This window comes from Cuculus canorus, chromosome 4, assembly GCF_017976375.1.
Source record: "Cuculus canorus isolate bCucCan1 chromosome 4, bCucCan1.pri, whole genome shotgun sequence".
NCBI classification, from domain to species: domain Eukaryota; kingdom Metazoa; phylum Chordata; class Aves; order Cuculiformes; family Cuculidae; genus Cuculus; species Cuculus canorus.
In genome coordinates this window covers 57,548,014-57,568,641 of record NC_071404.1, presented here as the reverse complement: position 1 = coordinate 57,568,641, position 20,628 = coordinate 57,548,014, and the positions used below count along the sequence as shown (strand labels likewise).

The window sequence follows — 20,628 nt, the reverse complement described above, 5'->3', positions numbered from 1 at the left end:
CCAAAAGAAGCGAGTCTCACAGTGTCTTGCATGCATGCATAGTTCTCAGTCAACTTTGCCCATTTTCAAGAGAGGAAGCTGAGGTGCAGAGGCTAACTTGGCAAAGGTGCTGTGTAAATCCACACGGGATGAAGAATTTAATCATTAATCTCCAGGATCAAGGAAGGATTCTAGTCCAGCACGTCGTGTCCCAGCAAAATTCTGATATATGTAATAGAATTTTTTTAATGACTGAATTTAATGGAGTTTTGTCTTCCTTCACAGGCAAACAGGTTCTAATTCTAATTGTTTCTTCCAGATATTGTTAGCTTTTTTTGTCTATGTCAAGTCTTTTTCCGTTCAGTGGGCTGAGTGCTCATGAATTATAAAATGGCAACAAGTCTTTAAATATTAAAAAAGCATTGGTGCTTCATTTTCCTGTGTTATCTCGTAATATAAAAATGCTTGTACAAATGTTTTTAGCTGTTAAGACTTTCTGAGATTGTAAGGCAGTCAAGGGTTGATGTCTGTTCCATGTCTGGAAAAGATTGGAGTGACAGTTATTCAGGTAGTTCAGAGTCTGGATTAAAAGAGACAACTTTTCTCCTGAATATGTGTCTTTAGAGGAAGCATCAATACTTGACATCAACTTCTAGGACTTTCTGTACTTGGGTATAGATGTGGTATTTTCCTGTTGTTTGTTCTCAAGTAGCTAGCATCTCACAAATACACAAAATCTATTTTTTAATTTTGCCATTATTTCAAAGGTTTCAGAGACCTCCTTGCTACAACAGGACCTACATAGCACTGGGTTCATCAAAAGAAATTTAAGTGCGGTTTTGAAACTGTGGGTGTATTGTATGAGACTGGAGTGACCGTGAGGAAACAGGGAGCAGGAATTGGGTTTAGGGCTTTTCCTCAGTTATCTCCTGGTCTCTTGAGATGCTTCCTTAAATGTGTGGAGTTGGCTGATGGGTATTTGCTGCTAAATGTTCATTTGACACCTTGCCACCTCCAAAACTGCACTTTTCTGAAGCCAAACAGCATGGATAGGAAAGGAGAGGGGGTCTTTGTGGCGGCTGCTAGCAGAAGAGAAGCAACTAGCAGAAGAGGCAGATAGTTTAGGCAAATTTGCTTCTAGCTTTTGACCATCTTGACATCAGTGTGGGCCTTATCGCTCTGCTCAGCAAACTTTTGGATGTTGAAGGTATAATATTTAAAGTCCTTTTCTGTCTGTCCATTTCATGGTTTAAAAAAGCTCACTCTTTTTTCAGATTATAGTAATTGAGATGCAATTCAAAAGGCAATCATAAAACTGAAACCATCAAAAGAAATAGTAAAAAATATTGATAACAATGGTTTGAATACAATAAGCCTGTTAGTAACTGGTAACCATCTATAGGAAATAGCTGAGAGCTCAAATTTTTAGTTAAACTTTTTTTATAGGCTTCCTTAGATCTGCAGGGATACACGGGAATATTGTGATTATTATGCTGTTTCAGTGACTGAGAAGCTGAAAGACAATTGTATTTTTACTGCATGGGATTTGATAACAGCAATAGATGAATATTAATGCTCTCAGAGTATTTTCAGTGGCATTTCCTAGACAGACATATAGATAAAATCATGAGTACATCCCTGGCTCTAGCTGATAAAATATGAGGACTCAGCTGTGGTCAGTGGAGCTAGGTGATATATATCAGCTGGGAATCAGGCTGTATGGTGTGCTCTATATATTCTACACGTCTTAAATTCACTGGATGCAAAGAGCCAAGAAGGATCCTCCTTCTAAAAAGAGGGCTTATCACACTGCTCTGTAAATTAAAAACAAACAAGCACCCTAGCCTTTCTAAATCCTTTTAAATTGCTCAAAAGATTTTCTTGGTCAGTGATATTGCAAGAAACATACTGCTTTGGAGGTGACCTGATCTTAACCTTTTCTGAATTGCTTTATGATTAGAACAGTCACATGCTGAGGTAGGATCCCATTAGTGGACTTAAATCATCTGTTTACTTCTGAAAACACTCATTGTTATGGAATATACCTTTTTTTTTAAATTTTCTTTTTTTTCTTTTTTTTTTCTTTTTTTTTTTTTTCTTTTGCAGGATAGAACATCACAGTTGTACCAGTTTGGGAGAAAAATATGGAATGTGTTTCACTGCTGACCGAAGGCAGCCAAATGAACAGTATTTATAGTAGTTTGAAAATCAGCAGTTAGCAGTTTCTTCACATTCTAACACTACCCAGCACTTTCCAGAGAGAACTCATTGTTTACAAGAAATCTGCTTTCCAAATCCGTTACGGTTCCCTCCAGCCTTGACTATTAACTATTTGCAAAAGAAAAGCTGATCTACAGTTTGGGGAAAGATGGCTATGGATGAATACCTGTGGATGGTCATTGTGGGCTTTATCATTGCTTTTATTTTAGCCTTTTCAGTTGGTGCAAATGATGTTGCAAATTCTTTCGGAACGGCTGTGGGCTCTGGTGTTGTTACTTTACGCCAGGCTTGCATTTTGGCTACTGTTTTTGAAACCACTGGCTCAGTATTACTGGGAGCAAAAGTAGGAGAAACGATTCGGAAAGGTATCATTGATGTTAACCTGTACAACAACACTGTCCCACTGCTGATGGCAGGAGAAGTGAGTGCAATGGTTGGTAAGTAATACTTCCCTATTCTTAGTAACATTCGTTGTGTATTTGTCATCTTGTTTGTTGTGAATATTAAGTCTTCCCATCCTCTGGACTTGTATGTCTGGATTTATGTGAACGCCTAGTCTTTTGTGTTTTCTAAATGCTTCTAAACATTTGTATCTTCCAATGGTTCAGCCGTTGAACTAACGGAAGTAAAAAATGTTTAACATCATGGATTGTATATATATATTCCTACTGAAAAAATTATGTTGGAGATTTTTATGATGGGACATGGAAAATATGTAAGCATACCATTTGTGACTATACAGAAGATCCTACAGAAACAGCAGTTTGCAATGAATACATCTGAGAAGGAATTACCTAAATGATTTTTAAAAATTACAGAAAATGCAAACGTATTTGCTTGAACTGATTGTCTAGCTGAGTGACTGCAAATAACTGCACACCTCAACCTTGCCCATGGCAAAACTAAGGGAGCAGTAAAGATAGTTGGTCACAGATTTAAGGTATTTTTAATTTTTCTGACTCAAACCAACAGCAGCTCAGCGTACCTTACAGTACCTTACAGTCTGTTCCGCGTGCTTTTTTTGCAGTTCAATTAATCTCCATTTAGAACAAATAGCATATTCTGAGGTAAGTAACATTAAGCCACGGTATTTACTCTTTGTTTATATGCAAGAGGCTTTGTGGGCTTTTGGAGAGCTCCCTCAAGGGTCAATAGCAAACCTGCTTTTAAAGGGCAGGAGACAGCAGGAAGGAAACCCTTTCACTGTGGAGAGCTCAGGCAAGGGGCCAGCTTGTCTATCCTACCACCACTTCTTCAGTCTGGGAGGTCCGTAGCATCCAGCGCCAGGGCAACATGATTTGTACAAGTGCTCCAGCATCCCCTCTTTGAAAGGGATGTCCCACTCAAAGATTTTCTTCCTTAAACCTCTTTAAAACTAGCTTAATACTATTTCCACCTACTCCGTGTAACCACCCCACAGTTTTCGGGAAGGACCTGCCTGTGAGATAGAAGAATCCGTGCAGAGGTCTACTACATGCTGTTAATATTCCCATTCCTTTGAGGAAATCTGAAAATTTTGCTTTTTCGTTTTTTTTTTTTTTTTTAATGGATCAAGATGGACATTGAGTGCCAGTTTCTGGGCTTCTCTGAGGTGACTTTGTGTGCTTGACAGCAGGGAGGTGGTTCCATTGCCCTTTTGCTGCTCCTGAACCTCTTGAAGGTTGGCGACCTTCTCCTGCCCCAGGGCAAGAGGGATTGGTTAGTGAGAAATTGCTGCTAGCACCACAGCCACTTCCCCAAACCATCCCTCTCTAAGGCTGCCAACATAATCCACATCAAATGCTCCTGACCATCCCCATCAGTTCCTCTTTCCAGATGTCTTGCAAGGTCAGCTGCAGATTTTTGGTCTTTCCCTCAAGCTGTAGTGTGTTTTTTTATCACCAGTGGCATTATTAAGCCTTCTGTTTCTTGAGATAGCTCCATCATTTCCTATGGGCTTGTGCCCAGGACTAGCATACACTGTCTGAAATGTAGGTGACCTGCATCTTCTGACCTTCACGTTCTTGGTACTCAGAGTCCCCGTTGAAGGAAGGGTTCTTTTCCTTTTCTGTATCTATTTATGGCATCTTAATCCTGGCTGGGCAAAGTTTTAAGTCTCAAATGCCCCCTGCAGAGGCAACTGGCCAGAAGCTCAAAGAAAACAACTTACTTGCACAAGTATTTACATAAGCCTGTGTGAACTTCAAGACCAGTTGCATTCCCTTCCTCCAGTAAGGGCATTAAGAAGAAATTCCACATGTTAAATCTCAGAATTAATCACAAGTTACAAACTGCAGATTTCAGGTTTTGTTCTCCTCAAATCCATTTTCAGATTTTCTCTGGTTGTATGATATTTTTTTTGTGTTTCTCTGAGCCTTCATGGATGTTTTCTTTTCCTCTTTTTGTTTTTGCTCTGCTTTCCCTTTCCCCTCACACCCCCGCCCCATTCTCTCATGATCATGTTTTTGCAAATGGACTTAGCTTCTGAATTTCGATGAGGCTTAAATGAATCAACAGCCTGGGAGAGACCAAAAGTCACTGTATTCTTTTCCCAGATGTTGCTGGAAGATCCTTTGATGCTTGCAGCAAACATCAGATGGTGATTTTCTGGGCAACCTTCTTTCCTAAGAGAGAAGGAAGCAGCAATAAGGGGAATAAAATCTTAAAATTTAACATTTTGTAAGAATCTGTGGCATGATAAAATGTTGTTTCTTAGGCATTTGGGAAGTTAGGGACTGTTGCTCTCAGGAAAATTGTAGAACCTCCCTAGCATTAATTGATTGTCGGGTTAGTATTAGGAATTGTCTGAGTGTTGTGCTAGTGGTTCTTGTGCAACTGAGGAGATGCCACTGGCAGAATGGACATCCCAGCCAGGATTAGCAAAGCACAGTACAGTACTAACCTAGTCTTGCAGGCAGCATGGTACCTGACAGGGACTCGTGGCTGGCACCCAGCACTGGAGCCTCAGGAAAATGGATTCAGTGCTTTCAGCAGCAGGGTAGCATGAAACACCCTCTGAGCTGAAAGCTGGTGCTGGTGACTCTTGGTCAGGGCAGTCTGCATCCAACCTTTTTCTTTAGGAGATAGCAACTGGGAAAAAAGGGCATGTGGCACAGTGTCAGCAGGCGTGAGAAGTCTGAATTTGGAACTCTGTGACAGGTCTAATGAGCCTTCTGCTTCCTGGGTTAGTTTTTCAAAGGTAAAAAATTTGGAACATATTTTATCTTACAGAGGAGTTAAAGCTTTGATATTAAGGCATTGCAAGCCCCAGACCAAGGTCCTGCTCTGGCTTGATTCATATTTTCTTCTGTTCCTTGAATTTCTTTAGAGCACACATTGTCGTTCTCAGACCACTCATCAGTCCTCCCCTACTTCCCCTCTTTCTCTCCTGTTTATTTTCAAGGTAAAGTTGATTAAATAAGAAATAGTGCCATACTCCCCCTACTCCCTTCCACAGCATAGCCCCCTCCAACACCCACCCCCAAACCTCACTACACATTTACAGTGCAGCTGTGGCTTGGTTGCATTTTCCCTAGTTTTTTTTTTTGACTGAGTATTTCGTAATTACATATTTATGGCTGACTTATCTGTTTATTTGCCTCTTTACAGATGTCACCATCTGCTTTTTTCTTTAACCTCATTTCCACTTGCTGGTCTCTTAAGTTCATGTCAAAGGTTTCAAAGCGTACTTATTTTTATTTTAGTATAGAGGGAGAGAAGCCAAAAATTAAAGAGCAGGTGTTCCTTGTTTGATCTAGAATTTCCAACAGCAATAGGAGAGTAGCAGTTGTTTTGGGATACTACCCCAGGAGAGATCAGTTTTACAAACTGGTTGACTTCCAAACGTAGCTGCGTATGATGCCAGCAAATCACCATTTGTAGATGGCTCTGTTTCAAGACCTTCAAACTATCCTCCTGTGGTGGAACTGAGGGTGGAGGCTGGGATTTTGAGTAACAGAGTATGTTCATCAACCTTGCTTTATCATCTGTGTCTGCTGGAGATCTGTTAAGAAAGGTGTCATGGCCACAAAATGTAGGATCTCTTATGGCAGTTTAATTGCTGCCATTGAGGCCTCTTAACACATGCACACTTAGTCTTACAGCCATTAAGTCTTAAGGTGAAGAAGAGATGTCTCAAAGAATTCTCTACTATTGGGTGAGATCTACAACATGCTTGTGTTGCTGTAATATTGATTTTGGTGTCTTGAGGTGCTACTGCAAGAGGAGCAGGGGACCTGGGCCCTTGCAATGCAAAAAGAATACAGAGCATGGAGCGGTGTGCGTGAGGGCTTGATGGCCAACTATGGTCCATGTAACTACCAATAATTGAGACTGAAAACAAATACAAGGCATCCTCTCTGGTGATTGGGGTCTTCCCCCTCCCCCGCGCTCTTTGCCAACATCCTTACTTGGGTCATTTTTCGGGGCACCGGACATCGTGTTTACTTTAGAGGGCATTAGCTACTATCCTTTAGTTTCTCAGGGGATCTTATTTCCTTATGCCAAGGGTGTATTTGGCTACTCCATGACTAACATAAGCCTTTTCTGCAGTTCTGATTTTTTCCAGTGCTTCAATGAGCTGCAAATGAAGGCAGTCAAAGTTTATTCTCTCCTCAGTCCATTTTTCCTATAGAGGACTTTGGATGGCTGTACATCACTGAGAAGGCATGAAACTCCCTGCCCCACAATTTGAGCCTTTCTGTGGTAGCATCTGAATTTATGAGCGTGGGCAGTTCATTAGTGAAACAGTGGATGCCTCCTCTCACTGATCCCTTGGAGGCTTCCAGGTCCAGCTCTCAAGAATGAAGTTTTCTAGGCTTGAGACAGACTGGGGGCAGCTGGTGTATTTAATCAGACAGGCTGTAAGTACTGAAAGACTTCAAAAAAAAGAAGCAGAACCGTTGTCAGTATAAAGAGCTGTTAGTTATAAAAAGTTATCAGTAAGAAGCAGCATTCGAAGCTGCTATTAAACTGTCATAGTATCTGCTTTTAGAGACAGAACAGGAACAAACTCTCTTCAGATCTCTGTTGTGCATGTGGAGTGTAGGCAGCACTCGTAAAAGAATTTGGTTATGTGGTGAAGCATTTTCTGTGTGACCTTATTGTTACTGTTGTTTATACCATATGAGTGGGGCTTTTTTCCTAGGTTCTGCTGTTTGGCAGCTGATTGCATCATTCTTGAAACTCCCGATATCAGGGACCCATTGCATCGTAGGTGCTACGATTGGATTTTCCCTGGTGGCAATTGGCACACAAGGAGTCCAGTGGATGCAGCTTGTCAAGATTGGTAAGTTCTGTTTCCTTTTATGCATAAGGGTATGTGAAACAGTGTGTGCCGCCTGCAAAAAACATTCCCAGAAGTCTGATTTGTGCTAGTAGCACTCCCTCCTTGAATTGCTATCCACCCCAGTCCTATCATTCAGAAGATGCACTGATGCTCTGTTCTTTGAGGGCTGCAATGCGTCTCCAGTGGAGAAAGGGCTAAGACAGAAGTTGCACTTCCTCAGTGGTAAGCTGAGGAGACGTTGTCCCTCAGGGACATCTTCAAGGTGACATTCCTCCTCTTCTAATTCTTTTTGTGGCAGCTCGTACTACCTCATTCTTGCTCTCAACAACGCTCACCCGTCATGTGAATGCCCACAGTCATGTTTCTCCACCCACCAGCTTCAGGGACGTGAAAGCTAGGCATGCAGCACATGTTTAACTCTCAGCCTCCCACTGCAAGACCCGTAGAGCCAAGCTGTGAAAGAGTTTTCATTATTGTTTTGGAAGCCTTGTAGTCTGAGTCACAGCCTAAACCCTGTATGGAAAGGATTTGATGCTGAAAGCACAGAAATACAATTGAGCTTTAGAGAAGTTGGAGCAATGCGTACTTTTTTTAATTCTGTTGAAAGTAGAAGTGAGTTTGCAATGACAGCAGAATCTATCTGTTGACTATGCCACAAACAATAAATCACTCTGGATGAGATTTCCAGAGTGCTGCCCTGATCCGATTTTATTGAAATCAGTGGGAGTTTTGCCACCTACTTCAGTTAAATCAGTCTGGACACTTGCAGGTTTGGCCTGCAAAAAACGTGCACGTGTAATTCATCAGAGTTGATGCTTCTATGGCATTTTGGAAATTGAAACTTTTACCCTGAGAGCAGCATGGCACCCAGCTAGATGCAGTTGCTTTCCACTTGCTTGCAGCATGCACGGTCGCGGTGATTAGGAAATTGCAGGGTTTTCTTGGTCCACTCTACATCAAATTACAAGAAACCTTCCTGTTGCTTCTGATTGCTAAACTTGCGAAGTTTTCAGGAAATGCTTTAGTTGATGCTTGTAACATTACTTTGACTTTCATGAGTGTCCATGGAGATTGAGTTGCACCAGGTGTAAGTAAATATATGAAACATTCATTCCCATTGTACAAGAACTGTTTTAAATTTATTGCTCATTAACTACTTACTTAACTATTATGCAAGAATGCATTTCATGTTTCATTCTTTCTTTTCTTCAACACAGTTGCCTCGTGGTTTATTTCCCCACTGTTATCTGGCTTGATGTCTGGAATCCTTTTTTTGCTGATTAGATTCTTCATTTTAAAAAAGGTAAAGAAATTGCACTATTATAATGAGTGCTTGGTGTGAAGACTGTGTTCTAGCCTCCCATTTGACTGCTGGCATTTCCAGGCTTGAAAGTTTGTGGTGTGCTTTTTGGACAGGAGACCAGTCATGTTTGTTATAGCCATTGGAACTACACTTGCTTTTAGCAGTTCTGAAAGCTCAGACTAAGTAATTTGACAAGGGCTTGAGGTATAGAAGGTGCTATGTGATAATTAATGTTGTATGTTCTGTTTGACTAAAGGACGGTGCATCGAGATTGCTTCTGTATTAGTACAAACTTGTCGGCATTGACTTAGCCTCACAATAGCTGTTATGACTGTTATTCAAACAGAACAATCCTTCGTTGGAAATATTCTAACTGGTATTTCATAGCCGTGAAATTTATGCTTTAGTTTTCTAAAATACCAGATGTTAGAAAATGAGCATCTGCATGTTTCCTACATTCTCAGGAAACCTGAATCGATGGGTTTTAGTGACCTCTGTAAATCAGCAACTTTGAGGTAACATCAGTCCATATATCTCTAGAGCAGAAGACAATTTGCCTGCCACCCAGCATAAAGTGGAAATCACTTTTATCTGTTCTTTCCATTGCTCTTACATCATTCACCTTTCTAAAATAGGGGATTGCACTGCGTAACTACCACCTAAAATAGGGGACACTATATTAGCAGTTACACAGGGAACTTAAATAGAGGAAGGATTAATTCTTTTGCTATAAATAACACCACCTGAAACATCAGCTTCATCAGTCTTTATTTCTGATGTAAATAGATGTCAGCGATAAAAGCAGGTAATAAATTTGATTAGACTCATCTTTGCATTTAAAATTACTCCAGTTGGGTAAAGGATAAGGAAAAGTTCCTCTCTTGCATTCAGAACTTAAGAAATTAGTAATCAAAATCACATAGGCTCTGGTATAAAAGCCAAATATTTAAATATTCATGTGGCAGAAAAGTTCAAGCTAAGGAAATAGTCTTCTGAGGGCCATCTGTGCCATTCACAGTGTAGTAAGAGCTTCTGGCATATGCAGGTAGTGAATTGGTTTGTGTCCGTGCATAAAAAAAGAGCAGCTTTTTAGCTTGCAAGTCCATGGCCTGGTGCAGGGAGGGGTTCATGCCCTTGTTGTGGGTGGCTGTGAATAGCAGCTGGCCCTGTGGATACAGCCTGTGCTGCATCGTGCTCTGGGACCAGGGCATAGCGCAGGGCAGCCACAGCCTGACTTTGGCTCCCCTTTATAGCTCGTGGCAGCAAGAAACAACACCACATTAGCCAACCCTTGGCTTTGCCAGGCTCTTTGCGAACACATGGAACTCCTCAAAAGGCCAAGGCAGCCTCCTCACAAAGGCTTTTTCCATGACTCACATGGTGCATTTCCACTACACCTTCAGCTGAGCCTTTCCCTGTGAGCACCATGGGCATGAGACCACAGCAGGCAGCAGGCACAACGGCGTGCTAAACATTGCACGATTATTTTATGTTTGCTACCTGTTTAATCAGCCAGACACTTACTATTTCAGAGACTTCTGTTAGCTGGTGGAAGTGCTGGGCTGTCTCAGTCAAAACTGAGAGGTTAGGAAGACGGTTTTGCAATGGACACATGGCACTGATGCTTGTAGCCCTGACCCTAAAACAGCAAAGCCCTGTCCTGCTCAGCAACCTTCAGTTGTGCTGAGTAGAAGGGACTCCTCATATTGGAGAAAAGATAGATAAGAAAACACTCACAGAAAGAAACCTGCCCTCAGGTCACCCCGCAGGTCTGCGGCTGACCTGAAAGTACAACTTTTCTCCCTGGTTCCCATCAACAGTGTCAAGCTTCTGCAGAATGCTGGTGCTTGCCAGGAGCAGCATTGCAGATTCGGGTGTAACCAGATGGGTCAACATCCTCTTCCCTTGCTATCCACCCAAAACCTCCATCTGCCTGGCAGTGATTTGGGAGCACATTTTCCTCACAGTTGTTTATGCTGACATTAATCTTGTGGAAAATCTAATGTTTCCTTTTTTCCCCAATTTCTGTGCAGGAAGACCCTGTGCCCAATGGTCTCCGCGCACTTCCAGTGTTTTATGCTGCTACCATAGCTATTAACGTGTTTTCCATCATGTACACGGGGGCGCCAGGTGAGTTAGCCATCCACAGCGGGAGGCCCGGGAGGGAGGCTTCCCACCGTGCATAATGATGCTCTGCCAGCATGCTGTCAGGTGGCTGTTGGCGCTGCACGGTTATCTCCTATGTTACGAGTTAATGGGGGCAGGAGTAAATCATACACCTTCCCACACGCTTCTATTTGTGCATGTGTTTTGTGACTCCCTCCTGATCACTAGGGTTAGTGGGGAAGAGCGCAGCTACAAAAAAATCCCTCTTTAGAGGAAGAGAAAAACTGAGCTGCCAGCTTTGGCTTCGTAAATCCGATCATGTGTTGAGCTCTCAAATGTGTTCCAGGTATGTACATCAAGGACAGAGGTTCAGAGCAGGCAGTAAGAGCAGCTCGCACTCAGTATAATGCTATAGCTCCATTGCAATCTGCAGAGTCACTCTTCTGGCAGACCTGGCACAAAGCCTGTTAATTGAATTTACTTTTTGATTTCCCTTCAATGATAAGCTCTGAGCCCGTTTCTGAATTTAATGCATCTTCTTTCTTGGGTGCTGCATTTTCATTTCAACTCAGTAGAAGGAAATGATGCATGTCATTTTCAGGACTTTATTTTTATTTTTTTCTATTTGTATGTTTTATGTACATTTATATGTTTGTGTCTGTTTAGATTTGTGTATATTTGAACCTATAGTGATATTTTTATGTTTATGTGTATGTTTATATTCAAACATTTTCTGTTTATATATTTGCATTTATATGTTTATATTTAACTTTACTTAAGCATGCAGTTGCAACAAAAGAGTTCAGAAAAAAAGGTGTTCAATGCTCTCAACTGCTTTATTCAAGACTCTGGTCATTAAATGTTATCTTTAGATTAGCTTATCGCCCCAGAGCCTTGAATGAACAGGCAGTTGAAGAGAGAAACTCCTAAACACACCCCTGAATTAAAAAAGCAGACTTAGAAACTGACTCTTTTTAAATATAAGTTTGTTTTCTCTAAAACCTTCCACACTAGATGTACTAGATAAATGCAGTTGGTAGATTTTTCCTCATAGCACAGCATTACTGAAATTAATAAAAAGCTTTAGAAGTTCCCATTTTGAAGGTAACATAACTCAACTATTCCTTTTTCTTAAGTATAATTGGCTTCGTATCCAAGATGTTTCACAGTAAATCAGCTGTATAACCAACATTTCCTCATTAGTCGTGCTGCAGAAGTAGGTCAGGCATTCTGCAGTGACTAATTAAGCAAAATAAATGAAATAAGAATCTTAATGGCCCTTCTGTTTCAGCTTAGTGGTCTCTAAAGTGCATGAATGAAAAGGTGGGGTTCCATTTTTGATACTCAGGGAATACATATTTACTCTCTAAGACCTCTGTCCTAGCAACGCTTACTCACAAGAATGAATTAATCCCATAGTTTTCAAGATAGGCGTGCATATATGGGTTTGAAAGATCAGGGTCCAAGCTCTTTCTTCATTAAGGGTCTGATCATTTAGTTGAAGGAGTGCAATGAGCTCTATTGGGAGGATACTTACAGGAACACGAGGTATCGACGTGATGGCACATTGCAGGACTGAAACCTCAGCTCTCAAGTGCTACATTAAGCAATTATCATAAGCAGATAGTGGCATAGATTAATCTAAACATCAGGCTTTATTGACCAGAGCAAAGGTCAGGTAAGTAGTTACCCTAATGGGCAGCACAGTTGAACATGCTTTAGTGTATAAAATCACTGCAAACTTGTTTCAGCAGCCCTGATATGGGAGCTATGCCCCTGACTTCTTTGGAAATAAGGTCATGGTGGGGTAACAGAGTATTGAAAGACTAAATCTGCAAATGTTTGCATGTCAGCGGGACCTTTAAATACTGCACTAACTGATATTAAATACTGCACTAACTGATATATACGTTAAAAATTATCAGCTCATATTGGGTTTGAATACATTATGAACACATGCTTTTCTGTAACAGACTGCTTTTCCACTGCCACTGAAATAATTAATTTACATTAATTTACAGTTTCCTTGGGTTTTATTTCTTTGTCTTCACAGTACTGGGACTGATATTGCCAATATGGGCCATTGCTCTAATATCAATTGGAGTATCCGTGGTATTTGCTGTCTTAGTCTGGATTTTTGTGTGCCCCTGGATGAAGAGAAAAATAGAAAGTAAGTAGTTGCTTGATGACATGTGGGTGATGTAAAATCATGGAAAATTTCATTTCAGAGCTGGAAGTGCTCTTGAGAGGTCACCTAGTCTAGTCTGCACCCACAGGCAGGATGTCCTTAAACTATTCCTTGTGTATTTGTGTAACTTGCTCTTAAAAACCTGCAGTGGCAGAATTTCAAAACCTTGTTAGGCAATTCACTGCAGTTCGTACTGCTTCTAGAGTCTAGCAGAAACAGGAAAATAAATCCTGGAATATAATCCATTTTATATTTTATTAAGGAAACATTAAAGAGGAAAGATCTGTCCAAATTATTATCTTTAAGTGACATTTTTAAGTTTACCATAAGTTGGGCTGATCACAGCTTTTAGCTTTGCTTTGCCACTCTCAACAAATGCAGTATTTAAAACACAGAGAAGTTTCGGATTTCACCAGTAAATGGGCAGCTCAGTGTTTTACTCCAGTTACTTCAGGAAATTCTGTAGGAAGAAACAAAGATGCTCTAGAATCTTAGATGCATTTAGTAAAGATAATTGTTAGAGAGAAAGAAATGTGTATGAAACAGAGCCAGGTTATTGTATCCACACTGATCTATGCTGTTGATGCAAACAGTGGAAACATAAGCAGCAAGACAGATAGGTTTGGTTTAAAATTACACTACTGTTATTTCCTTAGGCCGGTTAAAGAAAGATGCTGCACTGTCAAGGATATCAGATGAAAGTCTTGATAAAATTCAAGATGAAGAAACACCAGTCTTTAAAGAGCTTCCCGGCGCCAAAGCCTCTGACGAAAGCACGATTCCCCTTACTGGCTCAGTAACAGAAGCTGCTGGGGCATCAGATACTATTGCAAATGGAAACCATCCACGTGTACCGTATGGTAAGAAACTAAGATGACACAGAAGGTTTATCTTCTCCCTGTTTCAATAGGGTTTCTTAACTGCAAGTTAGGTCTCTGTTGTAAATGGTAAGTTAGCGTTTGGAGTTTCCAGCTCTAATCCCTCTGTAGCACTTGTTGGGAAAGATGCTCGTTTACAAGTGACATTTTCTAGACTGGCCTTAAGAACAAACATATTTTGTTTGGCTGCATTTCAATTTTAAAAACAGCTGAAAACAAGAATTACTTTCCTTTTTGCTTTATTTTGTATCCTTACTGGTGTTCCCATCCTTTTGAGCAGTGGAAAGATACAGACAACACAAATTGCTGATGTATGAAGGTTAAATTCAGCATAAAGATGATTAGATTACTACCACAGGAGATGAAAAGATTTGGGCTTTAGTTGACAAACATATGACTATTTGGAGCCTGTCCACTAGAAAAATCTCATGTGTTGTTTTCTGAATGTATATTTATAAGTAGGCTTATGCGCATAAAGCTCTTTTTGTTCTCCCATGCATTGGGATCACACACCCCCACTTAGCGGTCTGCTGACTTTGATATCACTTAGCTAATATCTACACAGCCCTATAATTTGGTTAATAAATGCCTGATAAATTCAACTGATTCTTACAAAATCAAATAAGTCATGACGTGAAGCGCTTCCAGTTTTAAAATAGCTAAAACCAATTCTGAATGCTGCACAGTGGAAATGCAGGAAGTCAGGAAATGAAAAAGATAGTTTCTTCAGAAATATTGCCTTATCTGTGGTGTGTCCTACACTAATGTTAAATATATACAGTGGGAATAACTATCATCACGTTCATAAGAATAAGATATAAAAAATGTTGAAATAGCTGAGGAACTGTCTCTGCTGAACATCAATGTTTTTGCTTTCTGTTTTTATAACTTATTTTTAAAAGTTATGTAAATGTCTCTTAAAGGTAGGTGCTTTTGAAAGGTGACCTCATATTCAGTATGAAATAACAGTAAACTGCCTTTCCTGAAATGTATATTATGCCGACTCAACATAGACAAGACCTCAATAAAAGTAGTTTATTTTGCAAGACAGGAAGTTTGTAGAAATTATTTTTTCAAAGAACATGAGGATTTAACCTTCAAAAATCACCTTTGAAAGCCAATCCCAAGTGACTTGCTACAGGTCTGTCACGGGTTAACCCCAGGCCTGGCTTAGTTGACAGCTAAACATGTGCAATTTTGATTCCAGTTGCCTCCTTGGCCCCAGGGAAAGGGAAATAAGAGAAAGACATGTTGGTTGGAAACTAAAACTAAAACAGCTTTAAGGAAACAATAGTAATAAGGGAAATACTATTAATAAATAAGAGTGTAGGAGGGAGCTGGACTCAGAAACTGGATTAAGGAACACACACATCCAGGATCAGGGCAAAAAAGACAGACAAGGTCTGTACTGGGTACCAGCCAACTGACCCTCATGATCCCTCAGTTTTATACCAAGTACGACGTATGTGGAATAGAATACCCTGTTGGTCAGTTTGGGTCACCTGTCTTGTTCACTTCTCCCTGCAGATGCGACCCTTTTTTGTCCTTTTCATTAACAACATTCCACCAGCTCGAAAATGTCCTTGTTTTCTATAGGAGTAAGTATAGGCAATGGCCTTTCTGCATGCCAGTGCCCATGTTATCACCTCTAGAGAGAAACACTGTCTGCAAAGCATGCAGTTAACTTTCAGGAAATGAACTTATTTAGATGAGGCTTAGCTGAACAGTTAGAAAACTGATTCTACTTTAGCTTAAACCAGAACAAGGTGACATAGGATGTCTCAGGGAGACTCAGTGCTGGAACAAAACTCTTTTTGCACAGAAGATGAGAGTTCATTTTGCAGTGAGTTGAATCTTGGCTTATTCACTGCATATATTGCAAATTGATTTTCTTTGACCCGGACTCTCAGATTGCTGCTGCTTTATTGTTTTGCAAAGTGAGAGGGAGGGGGCTTCTGTATTACACTTTGTAGAAATAAACCTCTGAAACTCTCCCTTTTTAGGAAGGGCATTTTCTATGACGCACACTTCAGTGAAATCACCTGTTTCCAATGGCACCTTTAGCTTCGATGGCCAGGTGAGGAGTGACGGCCACGTTTATCACACTGTGCACAAGGACTCAGGTTTATACAAAGACTTGCTCCACAAAATACACCTGGACAGGGCCACCGATGAGAGGCCAACTCAAGAAAACAACTACAAACTGTTACGACGCAACAACAGTTACACTTGTTACACAGCTGCTATTTGTGGCATGCCTGTGCATTCCTCTTTTAAGGCAGCAGATACGTCAACTCCAGAGGACAGTGAGAAGTTAGTGGGTGACACTGTTTCCTACTCCAAGAAGCGAGTTCGCTATGACAGCTACTCCAGCTATTGCAATGCAGTGGCTGAGGCAGAGATTGAGGCGGAAGAAGGTGGGGTGGAAATGAAGTTGGCCTCTGAACTCGCAGATCCTAACCGGCCACCAGTTGATCCCGTCGAAGAGGATAAGGAAGAGAAAGACACGTCTCAGGTCCATCTACTTTTCCACTTCCTTCAGATCTTAACAGCCTGCTTTGGATCCTTTGCCCATGGAGGTAATGATGTCAGGTAAGAGGATGAGATCTCACAAATCAGCAGTTTTACAGTTAAATGCTCTGAGCAAGGTTTGCCAGCTTGGCCAGTCAGAAAGCATATTAATTTCTGCAGGCAGATGATCATCAGGGTTGTGTTTTGAAAAGCACGTGATATTGATGTCCCTGGTGCTTTTCTGGAGTTGGGCTGCTCAGTCTGTAGTTTATTTTCTTCTCAATGGTAACATGTTTTTTATTTGGTGGTCTGGTGGGAGGCATCCCTGCTGATGGCTGGGGGCTTGGAACTACATGATGTGTAAGATCCCTTCCAACCCAACCCATTCTATGATTTTATGAATCTATGATGCTATGATTCTATGATTTGCTGCTAAATAATTGTGCAGTAATTAGTTTAATTCAGGTTTAATTTTTGCAAGCTTTGAGGCATTGAAACTCTCGCTGGCATGCAACAGCTGTAAAAGCTAACAGGACTCTCCCAGCCCCACAGAGTTCACAGTCTATTTTAACTTCAAGATCAGACACCATCAGCAAATGTGAGGTTTAGACTGTTTTTGTCATTAGATGGATTTCATCTCTTGTCACATTGTGAAAAGAAGTATGTGAAGAATGTCTTCATTTTAACTGCTGCAGCCCTTACAGACTTCCTTTTGCTGAATCTTTTGCTTGGAGTTTTCTAGGGTTCTAGGTCCGGGTAAGGCAGTGTGTCACTAAATAGTGCAGAAAAACTAACAAGCCTTAACACTTAAGTCCTATTGAAATCCATGAACTGCACTTACAGCTTCTCCGGCTGCCACAGTTCTCTTATCAAAATAAAGAGAGATACTCCCAAAGAGCCCCAGGCACGTTCTGATGACGCATGTGGAGAGGGGACATGGTCTGTAGCTCATCTATTGTTCTTTTAAGAAGCTTCCCATCTCCCAGCATAGTTCTGGTAGGCACTACTCCCCAACAGGAGTTTTGTCCAGAGCGACTATCATGATTGAGTTACTCCTTGAATTTGGAAGAAGCCTGTGAGTTCATCCTTGAGTCATTTGGCTTATGTGTCTCTGTCTTTAAATCCTGTGGCGTTAACATAATTTCCCTGGAATAAAGGAAAAGGATCATCCTCCAGGAGTCTTTCTGTCATGTTCATACTGAGTCAGACAGCTGAAAAAAAATCTCAGAGTTGGTCTCAGAAACGTTTATTTGCACCTCACTGCCCTCCATCTTCTGGTCAGACCCCTGCAAAACTGTGTCTTCACTCACTTATTTGCCAGCTTCTTTCCCTCCAAAAGCCTGGCTGTGTTTTAATGCACAAAGTACAAGGCTTCTGACCAAAGGACATAGGATGTAGGCTCAGGATGGAGCCTCTCTCTGGGGAGAGACTTTTTACGAAGGCAGGTAGTGATAGGAAGAGGTGGAATTGCTGTAAATTGGAGGGGGCAAGATTTAGACCAGACGCAAGGAGGAAATTCTTCACCATGAGGTTGGTAAGGCACTGGCACAGGTTGCCCAGGGAAGATGTGGATGCCCCATCCCTGGAAGTGTTCAAGGACAGATTGGATGGGGCCTTGGGCAGCCTGGTCTGGTGGGAGGTGTCTCTGGCTATGACAGAGGGGTTGGAACTGGATGGTCTTTTAAGGAGTCTTCCAACTCAAACCATTCATTTTATACCTTCCTAATCTGCACTTACATTACTCATCTGCTTATAATATTGCCTCATCTACAGGGCCCTACTGCACCTCACTGTCTCCGTGGCACATGGCTGAAAGGACAGTTTGGGTAGTTTTGCTCTGTCTCTTGCAACAATGCAGTTTTCCTTTAGGAACTGTCTGTACTGCATCTTCCTTAGGTCGTGGAGTGATCCACTTGGAATTTAGTAGGCACTCTTCCCTGTACTGTGATAAGGTCCCCTTAGACATCCATTCAGAAGCTGCTCGTTGAAGCAACATTCCTTATTTGGATTGTAGCTGGGGCCAAACTGAGTCCCTTTCCCACTGAACCCTTGCTGTATTAGCCGTGCCCTGTGGTGTCGATTTCAGCATTTGCAGTGAGGCTTTGCAGCATTCATAACTTTCACAGTCCTCCTTAGGTGTCTGGGCAAACACTGTCCCACGCAGCAAGGAGAGTGGTTATTGCTTCTCACTCTTGTCAGACACCTGATTTAACACACAGCTCATCTCAGAAACACTTACAAACATGTCTCTTGCCTCCTTGTCATGAGAATTCAGAACAGGGCTTTCTGAAGAGCCTCCTTGTCCTTGCTGTCATTCTTACTTCCTTTGTATTCACAGGGATCTGGCGCCAGGAAGGCCAGGGTCCCCTCATCCTCTGGATGGGAGAGCAGCAGTGCAACTTCTTTACCTCTCAGCAGATGGTTTCTGTTAATCAAGAGCTCTGCTTTCAGCACACTAGGCAAGAGCAAAGCTCCACAGAGGCCATGCTCTGCAAGTGGCCAGCAGCAAGTGCCGAGGGGAATGTAGGAAAAAAGGACAAAACCTGCTGATATTTCATATAAAGTATCCTGGGAAATAACATTGCAGAAAGTTCACAGCCTACCACAGCAGGTGCCCCTGCACCTGTATTCCCTGTAAGTGATGTCTATACATACATATACATACTCCAGGACTGACGTGTTTGTGCAAGCATCACTTGCCTTTACTGTAGCAGGCAAGGGCAGTAGACTTTATTAAAAGTGATCTGTAAGGATGCAGTCAGTTCAGAAATCAAATTTGGTGTTGATAGGAGCTGGACAAGGTGAAAGACAGGGTTTAGACTTCTTGTAGTGTGCTTTATTGCATCTTACAGCCTAATCCCCCGAAAATTCTGCATTTGGACAGGGTTGTTGCCTTGGTAATATCCTTTCCTGAAAATTCATATTATTTAGTGTTCTGCAGATCTCTGCTTGTGTCAGTGATCCTACCAAATTTGCCAACAAGCATGTGTTTTTATTAAATGTTCTTTATTCCAAAATCTCCTCTTAAGCCAAACCATGTAATTGCAAAATTAAAGAACAAGGTAGCTTCATTTTGTCAAAGCTGGTAGAAATGCAAGATGATGGCATGAGGTTGTGCCCCAAGTGCCGGATCCTGCATTTGGGGCACATCAACCCTATGCAGTGCTACAGACTGGGGGAAGTCTGGCTAGAAAGCTGCCTGGAGGAGAAGGACCTGGGGGTGTTGGTTGACAGCTGACTGAACATGAGCCAGCAGTGTGCCCAGGTGGCCAAGAAAGCCAATAGCATCTTGGCTTGTATCAGAAACGGTGTGACCAGCAGGTCCAGGAGGTTATTCTCCCTCTCTACTCGGCATTGGTGAGACCGCACCTTGAGTACTGTGTTCAGTTCTGGGCCCCTCACCACAAGAAGGATGTTGAGGCTCTGGAGTGTGTCCAGAGAAGAGCAACAAAGCTGGTGAGGGGGCTGGAGAGGAAGTCTTATGAGGAGTGGCTGGGAGAGCTGGGGTTGTTTAGCCTGGAGAAGAGGAGGCTGAGGGGAGACCTTATTGCTCTCTACAACTACCTGAAAGGAGGTTGTGGAGAGGAGGGAGCTGGCCTCTTCTCCCAAGTGACAGGGGACAGGACAAGGGGGAATGGCCTCAAGCTCCACCAGGGGAGGTTCAGGCTGGACATCAGGAAGAAGTTTTTCAAGTAAAGGGTCATTGGGCGCTGGAACAGGCTGCCCAGGGAGGTGCTTGAGTCATTTTCCTTGGAGATGTTTAAGGGACGGGTGGATGTGGTGCTGGGGGGCATGGTTTAGGGAGTGTTAGGAATGGTTGGACTCGATGACCCAGTGAGTCCCTTCCAACCTAGTCATTCTATGATTCTATGATGGTCATGGGTGTAGGATTCAATAGGAACATGTCCTTGCAATTGTACTGACATCCAGCTAAGGAATAAAAACTAAAGTCCCCTTTCTATGCAAAAAAGGTTGAGTAGATAGAATACTGTGGGAATGCAGATATCTATCCTGTGGATTACGTAGCAGAGACATTTTGCAGTCTTTACCTAGCAGAGCAGAAGGCTTCTTACTGGGCTCTTGGCTCCTCTGCATGTTGCATAAAGATCTGCAGAGCTCAAAAGGCAGTGCGTGGTTTTAAAAATACTGCACTAGAACCCAGCTGGTAGCACGGCTT

At 41.9% G+C, this 20,628-nt stretch overlaps 1 protein-coding gene across 6 annotated transcripts in view; it reads left to right on the top strand.

Moving 5' to 3' along the window:
• SLC20A2 (solute carrier family 20 member 2) overlaps positions 1-20,628 on the top strand; it is a 60,569-nt gene that overhangs the window by 22,329 nt on the left and 17,612 nt on the right. For all 6 annotated transcript variants that reach the window (XR_008449904.1, XM_054066511.1, XM_054066507.1 and 3 more), the window contains exons 2-8: positions 2,086-2,636; positions 7,325-7,465; positions 8,683-8,768; positions 10,802-10,898; positions 12,928-13,044; positions 13,719-13,922; positions 15,944-16,532. Coding sequence is in view for 5 of the 6 variants with exons in the window: in XM_054066511.1 (XP_053922486.1) it covers positions 2,348-2,636; positions 7,325-7,465; positions 8,683-8,768; positions 10,802-10,898; positions 12,928-13,044; positions 13,719-13,922; positions 15,944-16,532 (1,523 nt within the window). In the remaining variant the exon portion in view is untranslated. The remainder of the gene's footprint in view (positions 1-2,085; positions 2,637-7,324; positions 7,466-8,682; positions 8,769-10,801; positions 10,899-12,927; positions 13,045-13,718; positions 13,923-15,943; positions 16,533-20,628) is intronic.